Genomic DNA, 15,374 nt, shown 5'->3' on the forward strand with positions numbered 1-15,374 from the left:
GTAATGAAATAGGTACGTCTTGGAGAATTTTGTCTGCTATTAAGACGTGAAATTATAAGTTTTATTAGTTAGTTACCTGTTGAGTAAGAAACCAGCAATAAATATTTAAAAAAATTGTTGATGATAAATATCGTTAAAAGCTCGGGATTCCTTTTTGTAACTAATAAGTATTTTTTTATTCATTTTAAAATATTTAAAACAAATAAAAATATGTCAGAGAATATAAAGCTGCTACCAGTACTTTTCGTTTATTTAACACGTGTGTATTTTTTTAAATATTTATATTATCACTTTGTACAGAAAAATCTTAAAAAAATCAAAATTTCTAGACATTTTTAATATAAATTTTAAATTAGAAGTATAATTTGAGCCATCCCAGGAAATAAGTAATAACAAATCAATAAAAACAATATTTTTAATTTAAAAAAATCACTCGTTTCAATTTCCAGTGTGTACCGTATCTATAATTCCCTGCACAAGCGATAATATCTGTGTAGAAGGAGATAGCAGATATATTTGGATGCCGGAAGGTGAGGGGGTACCACATCTTCTAGACCTGGAAACTCCAGCAGAACGTGACGCGCTGGCAATCAGAAGCGGCATCGATAACCAGTATTGGCTGTACACAAGGTAGCTTTTGCTGGTCGTTCTTTTCACTTCAGGTTCTAGCAATTTCTTTCACTATTACTCTTCACCGCTTGACAGCGTCAGTCACAGTCCATGGAAAAATTCTTAGGGCCTGTTTCACCACTTCCTGATAAGTGCCGAATAGGCTATCCACCACTTAATTTGACAGATGAAGAATCTATCAAAAAAGCTGTGAATAGCCTATTCGGCACTTTATCAGAAAGTGGTGAAACATAATAATAAACAAGTAAGGGCCTACTTCCGTAAAAAATGATAAAGCGAAAGTCGCTTTTCGCACGAGAACGCTTAGCAGACCCGAGTCTACCCTAACGAGCCTTTAAATTTCGAGCCTGTCTCATCAGCCTCACATGACACAGCCAGAAAATTATGAGATTGGTGCCCCAAAAGAATTCATGACTACAAAAACTTAAGCAACATCATATCATTAGTTTTTTCTCAGGCGCAACCCTCATCATGCTCAAACGCTGATTCACAACAGCGTCAAAAGCATATGGGCATCTAACTACAACGGTGCTGCTCCTACAAAGGTTATTGTTCATGGATGGACCGGCAGTGGCAACTCTTCAATGAATCCGCTCATCACAGATGCTTTCCTAGCCGTCAGTGACTGCAACGTTATAGTTGTCGACTGGAACAGCTTGGCCAGTAGATGTTATACAACTGCCGTACTCGGCGTCCCAGATGTAGGAGAGTATCTTGGAAATTTCCTCATATGGCTGTTCGATATAGCTGGTGGAGACTGGAATGAACTCCATCTAGTTGGGTTCAGCTTGGGAGCTCATGTCGTTGGCAACGCTGGACGCACAGCTTCGGGAAGACCAGGACGTGTAACAGGTAACCTTGGTGTGCTGGATAAGATTAGGGAAATTGTCTTATTATATTATGATAGGAAATATAAAGTGGAATTAATGATTTCTTTTTGTGGAATCACACTAATTAGAAATCTTTGACACGCAAATAAAAAGGTCAAGGGTATTGTAAGTGTTCTGAAATTTCAATTTTGGTAAAATTTGTCATAGAGTCTTTGGAAAATTTTCTTTCTAGCATTATGTATTACTTTTACTTGGAGCCAATAAAATAAGCCGGTTAGCTCTTAGTTTTCGAAACTAAAGTTTTTAGTTAACTTAGTCAAAGTTTCCTTAGCTGATATTCTTCTTCACCCAGGTTTGGACCCAGCGCTCCCACTATGGTGCAAAAACCCTGACAGGTTGGGCACCGACAGCGCAGTTTACGTGGAAATCATCCACACCGATGGTGGTGTACTCGGCTTTATGAAACCCATTGGCCATGTCGATTTTTATCCAAACGGCGGAACGAATCCCCAGCCAGGATGCTGGTGCAGCACTTGCTCCCATTTTCGTGCACCAGAGCTGTTTGCGTCGAGTGTGAAAAATAATCACTTTGTTGGCCACCGCTGTGCTAACCTAATTGCAGCTTCAATTGGGTATTGCCAGGGAGAAACGTTGCAAATGGGCAACGACGATATGGATAAACGAAGGTAAGTTGACATAAACAACCTGTAAAATATGTTAGCTTACATCTTTAAAACTACGCAAATTATTTTTATGCGGGTTTTGCTAGTAGAGTGATCCAAGAGGTGGGTTTTTATACGATTATACTTTATATTTACGAAAACCCTTTCGTATAATAAAACGAATTTATTATAAATAATAAAATAATATAGACATTAAGACCCGTGCGAAGATGGGTCTAACTGTTATTTTTACGTAAACATCAATATTTAAGCCTACTACGCGGTACGCCTGTAAGGCAAAGTGTAGCAAAGGTTTGTTACTTTCTTTTAGTTTTTTGGTGATGATAATTAATACTATCTGGCGACCTCTGTGGCTCAGTTGATGGGCTGTTGGTAGCTCAAGCCGGGGGTCGCAGGTTCGAATCCTGAGCAAAAAGTTTTCAAAGTTCCTGGGTCATGACTCATGGATGTGTATTAAATATGTGTATCATATAATAAAAATCTTAAATATATGTATAGTATAAAAGTATTAAATATTTTTCCCTTTTCTGGTACTTAACCGTAACACAAGTCCTTCAGGTACCTACTTAGCACGGGGCCAGACTGACGTCGTGTGAAGCGTCCATAGATATTATTTTTATTTATTTTTGTGATAACGTTTTTTTAGGTATGGACTTTATGGTTTGACCACCGGTGCTAGTTGGCCATTTTGAATGATATTATTATACGAGTGTATTGTTATAGCATCCAAATAAAAAATAAAACATAATTTTGCTATATTTTATTCCACACATAAAACTTTTTCAACTCCAACCGAAGCCTACGTACTAGCACTACTAGCTAACATATAAAAATGTTTTATTTATGAATAAATTTAAGGCAAATACAAAAGAAAGCCTACTACGGGTTCGGGAACTAATCCCATCCAGATAAACCGCCATAAGATATTCGCAAGGGGCCACTTTTTAGCAAAAAAATGAAATATTCAAAATTCAACAAAAAATAGTAGGTCAGTACGAATATCGACGTTAAGAACATTAAAATAACATTCAATATCAGCGCACCTTGTACAGTGGCGGTTACGACGCTCGCCGCGTTCTTGATAAGGCGAAAATGTATGAAGAGAGCGTTTCTTATTTTTCTTTTAAATGGAAATGTTTAAATTTATTTTTATACTAGATGTTCCGCGCGGCTTCGCCCGCATAATTTTAGGAATATCACGGAAACCGTACATTTTTCCGCAAAAAAGAAACCTATGTCCTTTCACGTGGTTTATTCTTCATGTGTGCCAAATTACGTAATAAATTGCTCCAGTACGTTCGAATAAGCCCTTTCAAATAATTTCCCCCGTTTTTCCACACTTTCCTCTATTTCTTCGCTCCTATTAGTCTTAAGGAGTGAGCACACTGAGACGGGCCGTGCCGGGGCTCAGCGTGCCGGGGCTCATCGCAAAAATCCGCCTCCATTCAATTTGTATTTAAGCGGAATTCCGCTGCGCCCCGACACAGTGTGCGATACGCAAATCTATACAAATTGTATGTAGGCGGATTTATGCGATGAGCCCCGGCACGCTGAGCCCCGGCACGGCCCGTCTCAGTGTGCTCACTCCTTTAGCGTGATAAAATATAACCTATAGCCTTTCTCGATAAGTAGGCTATCTAACACTAAAATAAATTTTTCAAATCGGACCCGTAGTTCCTGAGATTAGCGCATTCAAATAAGCCATTTCAAATAATTTCTCCCGTTTTTTCCACACTTTCCTCTATTTCGTCGCTCTTATTAGTCTTAGCGCAATAAAATAAACCTATAGCCTTCCTCGATAAATAGGCTATCTAACACTGAAATAATTTTTCAAATCGGACCAGTAGTTCCTGAGATTAGCGCGATCAAACAAACAAACAAACAAACAAACTCTTCCCAATTATAATACTACTAGTATAGATATAGATAAAATATTTAGCTGTTCGTACAGGGGGACTAAATAAGCAACAATTTTTTTGTGTTTAATATTTTATCTTCTCATAATGCTGTAACATGATTGTAAACTAGAATCTAACCTAAATAACTAAAATGTTCCTTGGGGTGAGGACCTGGTGATCTGTAATACATTCATGAGTCATGACCTATAATGGACACCAGCTCCTTACAATTTCACCTGACTGTCAAAAATTCTGTTAATATTACTACTTGAACTTGTATTGTGAGGAGAAAATAAAGATTATTATTATATATTTATTTTCCTTAGTTCAATGTATTTATCTATAATGGTGCCTAATCAAACCCCATTTTTTTAATCTTTTGCGATTATTGTAATGGTTAAAACGTATTTATGTCAAAATTTTGTATGCGGCTATAACATTTTTATGGTTTAGACGTGGAGATGAATATATTGTCTTTCATTTGAAACCAAAATATCCTCGCCGTGTGACTCCTAATTCTTTAAAATGGTACCTGAAAATCGCTGATATTTGTGAAAAAATGTGATAGCGCCCTTAATCTGTATAAAGAAGTACATGGATATTTAGATACGCGGTAGCGTGTCAAGCCAAGTTCAAGTATAAGTTATAACAGAACTGGCGAGCAGCACCGTGTTTGGTACTACTAATATATATTATGTGACCGTGTGTAATATTACACGAACCATTTGCAGCCACTTTTGACCCCCTCACAATTCAAAAACCAATGAGTTTACGAATATCATTGTCAAAAACGATTAAACTTAAACGTGTCAAATTTGGCTCATGTATTGAGACCTACAAGATAAATATATTATATGTATTATAGTCTAAATTTCATAAACACAGCTCAAACAGTTATTAAGACACGTCCGAAAACTGGCATCGTCAAATCTAATCTACGTTATGATCTCACATTATTTATTATTAAAATTACAGCAATTGTTATAGATATTCAATAAAGTAAGGAAATAGACTTTATTATTTGCTCATAATGTTATGTGGTTCCTATAAGTACATATAATATATTTTTAATCCCGAATTAACTAAATGTATATAATATGACTGGGGTCGGTAAAACCATCACATGATGACTGAGGTATTGTAATAGTAGTAATAATAATAATACTCCCCACACCGGTTTCGGTGACGGTGGCCAGCTTCATTGAAACCAGGCCAGGTACGCAGGAGTAATTTTATAGTGCCCAAGTGTGTGCGCAGTACACAAGAGCACTCTCTATTCCTTTTACTCTCATAATCCAGTGGGACGGAAGACCGACACGACTGGCGAGAGATCAGGCGCAGGACCGACTTTTTACATGCCCATCCGACGCATGGATCATCTTACTTGACGACCTCCGGAGTCGAGAGCGACGCTCTAACCACTAGACCACGGAGGCGTTTGTAGTATGTAATGTATATATGTATGTAATAGTAGTATATTATTGGAGTCATGTAGGCATAAAAACTTCTATGTAAAATATAGACCAATTGTAGCTTAAGTCGGTTGCTGATATTGTATGTTTTCATTATTTACGAATTTAATGCCCATAGCTTTGTATAATTGTATTTAAGTTATATTGAAAGTAGAAAATAGAAATACTAGGCATATTATAAAGATTTTTAATTATATTATGACACAAAATAAATATTCACACTTTTATTTAGACCCAATGATGATAATTACATTCAAAACGGCCAGTTTGAACCCGTGCGCAGTCCATAGATCCCGGATCTGAAAAACATTAAAAATGTTATAAAATGTAATATAAATAGACTTAGGGAGCATACCCATACTACGTGACCTAATTTTTAAGATTTTTTAATTTTCGGAATTTTCTGTAGACCTTTTCAATGTGTACAATACTCGGTACATTATTTTGATAAATCTCGTAGGGGTCAGCCTGCGTTTGCAATGTAAGCGGAAAAAAATGTAATTATTTACGACATCACATTAGAAACCCCAACAGTATTTCTCCACTATTGGTTGCGTAGTTTTAAAGATTAAAGGAAACAAAGGGACATTAAGGAAAAAAAAAATTGTTTTATAATATTTAGTGATATTCTAAAATTACAATACAACAATCAGAGAAGTTAATTTCTAGGCAGATTGAATTAACATGATCCGACTACATGACGTTGGTCTGTTAACTACCCAGGAATCAATGTCCTCGATGGTACCTACTAGCTATTTTAGTCACGACTGTAGTTCAAATTGTAATCGAACACCAAGTATAGTAAATATGATCACCAAGCTTGACAGCTACACCAAACTTCAAAATACCTGATAAGTGACAACAGTGCCTGTTTTTTATAATGGCTGTTTGCTATAAATAATCATAATGTAATAAATGACAGTGTCAAGTATTAAATGGCGAGAAAAAATTTTTTTGATCAAACTACGTAGGTCCCCCATCTGCCTAGAAATCAACTTCTCTGATGCTTCTCTGATAGTACCATCAGCAAAATTGATAGATAGCAGATGGCGAATCTACGTTAATTAGTCAGGTTATGTCAGTATGACAAGTCAGTGTTAACCTGACTTGTGGTGACCTGTCAGCTAGGCTTGACATAGTAAAACCAAATTGCGTCGGTCCACCGTCTGCCTATTAATCAATTTCTTTGTTAGTATCAATAAGTAAATTAATATCTGGAAGTACAAAATACATTTTTATACTTACCCTCGTTTACCCATCACAGCATTGCCCATGTGCAATGATCCTCCGTTGCAGGTGCTCAGTTCGGCTTCCCAGATGTTACCGCACTGACGACCGATGAAATGATTCGTTCTCACACTTGACGCAAAAAGTTCTGGGGCACGACCATGAGAGCAAGTACTAATCCAGCATCCAGGCTGAGGGTTCTTTCCGCCGTTTGGATAGAAATCTGCATTAGAGATCGCATCCATGATGCCGAGGAAGCCACCGTCGGTGTGAATGGACTCGACGTAGACGCCGCTATTTGTGTTTAAAGCCAAGGAATTCCCGCCCCAGCTTGGACCAGCTGGGTCCAAACCTGTAAATAATACAGATATATTATATTACTTTTTGTTAATATGCGTAATAGCCGAAAGTGAGATACTCGACTATCCTTAGATACATAGTTAATTGCTTAGAAAAGTTTGATATCGCACAGGTTTTCCTTATTTAAATTTACCACTGGCAATGTCTCATTTTCAGAACCTCAATTATTGTAACGAGGTTCATGGCAATAGAAAAGTCTTTGTGTTGCCAGACTAAAGGTTTTCATCGTCATAAGGCCAATATGAGCGTAGACAATCCAAGCAGCGATTACCTGTTACGCGTCCTGGTCTTCCCGAAGCTGTGCGTCCAGCGTTGCCGACGACATGAGCTCCCAAGCTGAACCCGACTAGATGGAGGTTATTCCAATTTCCACCAGCCGTATTGAATAGCCAGATGAGGAAGTTTCCAAGGTGTTGTCCGACATTTGGGACACCCGCAGCGGCGGTTGAGTATAATGGGTTGTTAGCCAAGCGGCTCCAGTCGAGAACTATAACGTTGAAATCACCTACAGCTAGGAAAGCTTGAGTGATGAGCGGGTTCATTGGGGAATTGCCGTTGTTGTTCCATCCGTGGACGATCACCTTTGTAGGAAGTGCACCATTGTAGTTGGATGACGAGACGCTGTTCGCGTTGTTGATGACAAGGATTTGGGCATTGTTAGGATTGCGCCTGAAATTGATACACAAGTTTCATTGGTCCTAGTGAAATATTGTTTTCATTTGCGGATAATATTATATCGCGATATCTTTCTTTTTCTTGATATTTATGATATTATATAGAATTATAATATTTTCATACAGCATTATCAGTTATCCGGATTAGCCCAAACGGCTTTAACAAGATCGGACTTATTGCAGGCCGACCTGACCAGACTCATTTTGTGCATTTCATGTGTGAACAAGATCGGTCTTCTTGTTTAGGGATTCTTTGAGGATTACTACATTTATATAATTACTACTATTACTTAACTTTCTGCCGCGCACTGTAAAACTCTGGAACGAACTGTAAACAGCATTATTTCGGGCCAATACTTCAAGAAGAGTGCGTATTCCCTCTTTGAAGGCCGGCAATGCACCTGCAGATCTTTTAATGTTGCGAGTGTCCATGGGCGACGGTAGTTGCTTTTCATCAGGTGAACCGTTTGCTCGTTTGCCCCATTATTTTATAAAAGAAAGTCACCTGGTAAAAAGCCAATACTGGTTGTCGGCGCCGTTCCTAGCTGAAGCTAATGCCTGTTCATCAACGGGAGCTTGAAGGTCTACCAGATGTGGTACTCCTTCACCATCCGGCATCCAGATATACCTGCTCTCCCCTTCTACATAGTGACTATTATCCCCTGGGATAACAGGAGTTGCGTAACAGGAAGATACTGAAAATGTGAAAGAATTAAGTTTATTTGTGAACAAAGATTTATTTATTCTTAAAGAGTTTTTGTCGCGGAGCACTTTCAATAAATTGACTACCTACCTTTCAGCGGCCGTGGTTGCCGGTGAACAATTTATTCATTAATTGACAAATTGTCCACTGGTATAACCGGTATAAAAATTACTTTATGCCGGTTATTTTAATATGTGATGATTCCCATATTAAAATAACCGACGTAAAGTAATTTTTACTTCATATTAACATAATACAGCTACGTATCTACCTATGCCTATAATAAAATTATTAATTTGTATGTACCATCGAAAAATTGATTCCTAGGCCATTGACAGTACGTCATTTGGTCGGAGCATGTCAATTCAATGTTAATTGTGATAGACTGTCGGCTGGGTTTGACGTAACGCGACAAAACTGCGTAGTTCCCCCATCCTTCTAGGAATCAAATTCTCTGACAGTACAACAAACAGTAAAATAAAATAAAATAAAAAAAAGACGCGTTGCACTCCGGGAGTGCCGGCAGAAGTGAAAACTTGATTATTGACGTTGTGCATTATTCTTTTTAACCCATTTTTTATGAAATCGATTTAAAAAAAATGTTTTTTTAAATCGATTTCATAAAATGAAACCCGTACAATCGATTACAAAATACCGACAATCGAAAAAAAAGCAATCGATTGTTCGATTAATCGATTTCGATGTTACAACACTCCAACCGTCTTACGGTTTTTCGATCAGCACGAAAATCTGACGCGAGTTTCACAGTTTTTACTCATCCCACAAAAGTGCTCAACGCCGCTAAAGAAGTTTTCAATTCAATAAAATAAATATTATAATTATTATTATATGTGTGAAAATATACGCACAAGCAACACACACTAGTAGTACCCCAAGCAGCTTCATGATTACCGATAAACGTTTCAGTGACAACAATTTGTTTTATAATCAATCATTTATCAATATACTAATCTAAATCACAGTTCTTGATCGAAAACAACGTAAAAATCGGCCAAGTGCGAGTCGGACTCGCGCACGAAGGGTTGCGCACGAACCCTGCGTGCGCGAGTAAAGTAGAGAAAAATTGTGTTTTTAGTATGGGAGACCCCCTTAATTATTATTTATTTAATTTTAATTTTGTTATTAAATAATTAAGTACCTACACATAAAATTTGAGGATTTTGTAAAAAAATTAAGTATTTACATGTAGCCTTTTGGCTCGTAATCTCTAAAGATTACGAGCCAAAAAGGGCATAAAAATCACGTTTGTTGTATGGGAACCCGCCTTAAATCTTAACTTTATTCTGTTTTTAGTATTTGTTGTTATAGCGGTACCAAAAATACACAATCTGTAAAAAATTATAGAAGTCTAGCTATAGCGGTTCTTGAGTTACAGCCTGGAGACAGACAGACGGACATACGGAGAGACAGACGGACAGACATCGAAGTCTCAGTAATAGAGTCCAGTTTTTTTTTTATTTTTTTAAATAAATCTATCTCTATCTATGGAAGCTTCACACCACGTTAGTCCGGTCCCGTGGTAAATACCTGAAGGACTTGTGTTATGCTGGATTTACACGGGTTGACTTTAGTCGCGCGGCAAGTCACCAGTCGAATCGCCTGTCCAAGCCAAATCGCCACCCCATTTACTATTTCTACAAAAAAAAAAAAAAACTCCACAGCCGAACATATAACCTCCTCCTTTTTGGAAGTCGGTTAAAAAATCGCCTGTGCCGCCCGAGATCTCTGCTATGTATTTGCAGCAAGCGATCGCTTGCGACTGAGCGTTTGCACGGTCGATTTTAATCACCAGCCGCATGCGGCCTTTTGGGCTTGCGGCTTTAGCCGCATGCGGCGTAGTCGAATTGCCATTTAGACGGTTGATTTTCGCCGTGCGGCGTAAATAGTGCGACTTTAGTCACCCGTGTAAATCCAGTATTACGGGTACCAGACAACGGAAATATCATTTAATACAGTTTTTATACTTACTAACAATTTAATATTTTTATATACTAACACAAAAAAAGTTTTTATACTAACATTATAAAATTTTAAGATTTTAATTATATTATACATCTTATATATGTATAAAACGAGCTTTTGCCCGCGGCTTCGCTCGCATTAACAAGTATTATTATATATACAAATTTCATCCCCTGTTTGAACCCCTTGGGGTTGGAATTTATCAAAATCCTTTCTTAGCGGATGCCTACGTCATAACATCTACCTGCATGCCAAATTTCAGCCCAATCCGTCCTGTGGTTTGGGCTGTGCGTTGATCTAGATCACTATGTCAATCAGTCAGTCACCTTTGAGTTTTATATAATATATAGATTCTCGTGTTACAATATTAGTTACCACTTACTGTACTCCTCCCAAACAGCTTTATTTACTGATTTTTACCAAATTTTATATGCATATTCAGTAGGTTTTCCTTTGTCTATGGTCTGAGCTACTGGCTACTTTTCATATTGATAAGAGCATTTGTTGAATAAATAATAGTAAATTATTAGAACTCGAGACTGACGGCGACCATTGTTTGTGCGACGGGATAGCGATAGACGTTGTCATGGTGCCATACTTATTTATTCACTTAAATAAAATAATATGGGCGAAATACTTTATATGGCAAAACAGCATTTGGCGGGACAGCTAGTACCTATATAATATAATACAAATCCAAGACCCAGGAACATTGAAAACTTTTTTGTTCCGTCGCCTGTTGCAACCCGCGACCCCCGGCTTGAGCTATCTAACTCGCCCACCAACTAAGCCACAGAGGTCGTCGTTTTTACCCTTTGGTTACGGAACCCTAAAAACAATCGAAAATTATTGATCTATTTTTAGATATCTAAGATATTATCATTGATTGTTCTTGAAAAAGCTACAAAAACAAACTAGATGACGCCCGTTGCGCCAAAATTTGTTTATCACGAGGGAACTGGGATGAAAAGTATCAGGCTGTGTCCTTTCCCGGGACTCAAAGTATCTTCATACCAAATTTCAGCAAAACCGGGTCAGCGGTTTGGGTGTGAAGAGGTAGCAGACAGACAGACACACTTTCACATAATATAACTAGATGGCGCCCGCAACTCCGTTGCGCCAAAATCCGTTTATCAGATAGACAAACAGACAGACAAACAGGCAAGCAGGCAGGCAGGAAGGCAGGCAGGCAGACGCGTAGATGTATTTCTAAATTTGTACTGAGTTGACAGTCTTGCATGACGTCTCACACAATAGTTAATTGATCCCGCATAAACTATTCGATTTTGAACGAATTTGCCGTGGATATTAAGTCTGCCGGGAGTAGACACGTCTGTATCTATTACGAAAAATATCCACAGCCAAACATAGAATATCCTTTTTTTAAAGTCGGTTAACAATGTACGGATCCCACAAGCTAAAAACACGTGAACGAAGTTGCGAGCGATTTCTAGATTCAAGATTGTGGTGCAAAATAAATATTCCAGTGGCTTATACAGATTATAAGTTATCAACATAAATATAATTTATTACAATTATCTCATTTATGCTATCTACATTTTTTAAATGCATATTAAAAATATGCCATTGGAATGAAGTAAACGTATAATCATGGGCGTACCCAGGATTTTAGCTGGGGGGGGGGGGGGGGGGGCAGCATACCTGTTTCGAGAAGATGGTCGTTGAAACAAAAAATCATGAAAGTTGACTTTTATTAATCTGTCTGAAAATATATTTTGTTTCCAACACTTCCTTTTGCGCAGAGTAGGTAACACGTTTTTAATTCCCACTTGCCAGGAAAATTGACGTTTATTTTATCTTCTAGGGGAGGAGACAGCTGCCCCTACCTAGGTACGCCCATTATATTTATTATTTTAATACCTTTATTAATTTATACTGACAAATTGTTAAGTCTCGCGACAAGCGTATATAGTTTTTAACCGACTTCCAAAAAAGAGGAGGTTATGCGTTCGTCTGTTTATATATATTTTTTTTTGTATGTCCAACCATAACTTCGCCGTTCGTGGACCGATCTTCATGATTATTTTGTTGTTGTGCAGGGTTGAATCTGAGGTTGGTACCATGTTCACAAAAATGGTGATCTGATGATGGGATCCATGAGGAATCGAGGAGACTCCTTGAAATTTGTATGGAAACATAAAGTGATTTCGATTTTTTACCAAAAAGTAAGATTTTGCACCAGGATGTACCCTGGTTCCGAAGGTACCCAACAGAACTTTTGAATCCTTATAGATACAAGTTCGAGGATTTTAGCTTTATTTATACTACTGCAAGCAAAAGATGATGAATTCTACATTATTTCTGCTGAACGTAGGCTAAATTTTATTTTGGAAAAAAATGGGTTTCGTAAGATATTTGGGTTTTTCGGACGCCAGGTGTAAAATCAACCAGAAAAGTTACTTATTTTGCGTACGCTGCCGAAACTATATAAGATAGAAACATAAAATGTTCTAAGTAATTGTAGATCTTATATTTTTTTTATAATTTCAGGGTAACCTAGTAAGGGCACCAGTCTCCTGCTATAATATTTTGTAACTTAGTACTTACATCAAAATAATTGTACATCTTGTTTTGTATTGTGGGAGAAATCAATAAAGATTATTGAACATTTTTGAAATTTTTTGAAAATTGGAAATTTATAAATATCTACAAAAAAGTCCGCGACACACTATACTCATCTATGTCGAGTAAGGCACAATAACAATTTTGTTATTTAAAAATCTTGAATTTTTTTTGGGCAACATTTCAACGCGTTTATTTTACTTATGCAATTAATCCTTATGAAAATAAATTATTTCATCACTATGTACGGCTTATGTAGATAGCATTTGGTCTTTGAATGATTAAAATTGGACGTTTAGTTTTGAAATTATGGCGAAATGAAAATATAACGATAGTGGGCGTCACCAAGCGGGGGTGCGCGTGCGGGAGGAAGATAATCTGTGCAGTGTGCACTATAATATGCATCCCTTCGGATAATGACTGCGTCCGCGTCGTCGATGTCAGTGTTGCAGTCTGTGAATTGACCTGAGAATCAGTTTGCTGACCGACTCTTTCCTGGGTACGCTTTTTGCAGCCGTAACCGACATCCACGCGGGCGGAGCCGCGGGCGACCGCTAGTAATAATATGTACAACTCTAAGACAACAAGCTATAAGTAATATAGCCTTGTGGTCTCATAGGTAACCAAAAAGGGTAAAATTATTATTTTTTAACAAAAAATTAAAACCGACTTCCAAGGTAAAAACAAAAGTAATATTCTTAAAAATAATCTAAAAAGAATCAAATAATTCTTATTCGTTATTATAGTGCCGTCTTCAGACTTCGCCTTAACCTCAACTATTTCTGTACTCAATCTTACTATTCTAACCAAAGTTAAAATAGTAAAAGCTCATTTTTAGGGTTCCGTACCTAAAGGGTAGAAACGGGACCATATTTACTAAGGCTTCGTTGTCTGTCCGTCTGTCTGTCTGTCGCCAGGCAAAACCGCTATAGTTAGTTCTCAAGAACCGCTATAGCTAGACTTCTGAAATTTTCAAACAAAAAATACTAAAAACAAAATAATATTAATATTTAAGGGGGGCTCCCATACAACAAACGTGATTTTTGGGCAATTATATTTTCACAAAGGCCTTCAATATATTATATTATGTATTATATTATATACTAATAAGATTAATTTCAGCTTAGCATAAAATTGTAGTATCTAGGGGCGGATCTTCTCTATTTTTCATGGGTTTTTTTAAATATCTTTCTAAATAAATATAAAAAAAGATTGTTCGGTTCAGACCTTTTTATTAAAAAGATTCATTAACTATTTATTAAAATAAAATGAATGTTATTCTTGTTAATACTTATATTTCGATGACAAAGAGTTTTGTCGGAGGTGAGTTAGTAAATTAATTACAGCGAAAGTATAATTTTTCATTAAAATGTACTTCGATCACGGATTCCAGGAAATGCTATTGTATTCTATTGTTGTCGCGATCACCGGTGCTCTTATGGGGCTTCAAGAATTAAATCCTTTCAAATATTGTGCTCTATATCTCATTTTTTTTACATTTCGTTATTATATTGGAACTAGGTAAATCGGGTGTCAAGAAATAACAAAATGGGGTTTCACCTCGCCTTAATAATAAATGATAATATTTAAATATAATAAAAATTAAAGGGGGGCTCCCATACGAAAAACACAATTTTTGGCCTATTTTTGCTCTATAACAGTACGGAACCCTTCGTGCGCGAGTCCGACTCGCACTTGGCCGATTATTATGTACAGATTTGATTATGATAAGACGAAAAAGTGATTTTTTGCTTATTATATTTTCTATTACTGAAAAATACGTTTAAAAGTATGTAGCAAAATCATAATTATTGCATTGCAGTGAGATTATTTTAAAGCAATTAATCTTTAATTTCTTTAAAATGATAAGATTTTATCACAATCATATTAGGAATGCTTGCAATTAACGAAAAATAAGGAATTTCCAGGTACCCGGTTGAATATTATATTGTGAAAAGAAAGTTATAAGTATTACAATTAAATTATTTATTATTGCGTCTAAGGTAGATTTAGTTAGGTATACTCGTAGTTAGCTGATGTAAAATTATTAAATCATACTACGAGTAGATGTCGCTTTCTCGTCGCTGAAAGTATATCTCCAAACTTCATTTATATCGGTTCAGCCGCTTAGTGTCAATTCAGACCGCGACGCGACGAGGCGAGGCGAGGCGCGGCGCGGCATTTTGTAATGTAAATTGCGTGAGACGTCTTGCCAATCTGATATTGGCAAGATGTCTCAGGCAATTCATCCTTTCCATTCAAACTCCATAATATAAATTTAGAAATGCATCTATGCGTCGCGTTGAGGTTTGAATCAACCCTAAGGGCGAA

At 36.9% G+C, this 15,374-nt stretch overlaps 2 protein-coding genes across 4 annotated transcripts; one reads left to right on the top strand and one right to left on the bottom strand.

The window, feature by feature from the left end:
* Nucleotides 1–220: 220 nt before the first annotated feature.
* Nucleotides 221–12,989, top strand: LOC121730285 (lipase member H-A-like). 2 transcript variants are annotated; one of them, XM_042119264.1, is made up of 5 exons: nt 221–259; nt 450–630; nt 1,088–1,482; nt 1,813–2,146; nt 12,972–12,989. In XM_042119264.1, the coding sequence occupies exons 2-5, from the start codon at nt 521–523 to the stop codon at nt 12,979–12,981; spliced, it is 849 nt and encodes a 282-aa protein (XP_041975198.1). In that variant the 5' UTR covers nt 221–259; nt 450–520; the 3' UTR covers nt 12,982–12,989. The 2 variants fall into 2 exon arrangements, with proteins under 2 accessions (XP_041975198.1, XP_041975197.1); XM_042119263.1 differs by lacking the exon at nt 12,972–12,989 and adding an exon at nt 2,790–2,855.
* LOC121730283 (lipase member H-A-like) lies at nt 5,767–9,383 on the bottom strand. Of its 2 annotated transcripts, XM_042119261.1 has the most exons (5): nt 9,347–9,356; nt 8,280–8,469; nt 7,372–7,769; nt 6,759–7,092; nt 5,767–5,812 (listed from the first exon to the last, which is right to left on the bottom strand). In XM_042119261.1, exons 2-5 carry the CDS (start codon nt 8,390–8,392, stop codon nt 5,767–5,769), a joined length of 891 nt encoding a protein of 296 aa, XP_041975195.1. In that variant the 5' UTR covers nt 8,393–8,469; nt 9,347–9,356. The 2 variants fall into 2 exon arrangements, with proteins under 2 accessions (XP_041975195.1, XP_041975194.1); XM_042119260.1 differs by lacking the exon at nt 5,767–5,812 and having other exon boundaries at nt 6,755–7,092; nt 9,347–9,383.
* Nucleotides 12,990–15,374: the final 2,385 nt, after the last annotated feature.

This window comes from Aricia agestis, chromosome 9 (genome assembly GCF_905147365.1).
Source record: "Aricia agestis chromosome 9, ilAriAges1.1, whole genome shotgun sequence".
In the NCBI taxonomy this organism is placed as follows: Eukaryota; Metazoa; Arthropoda; class Insecta; order Lepidoptera; family Lycaenidae; genus Aricia; species Aricia agestis.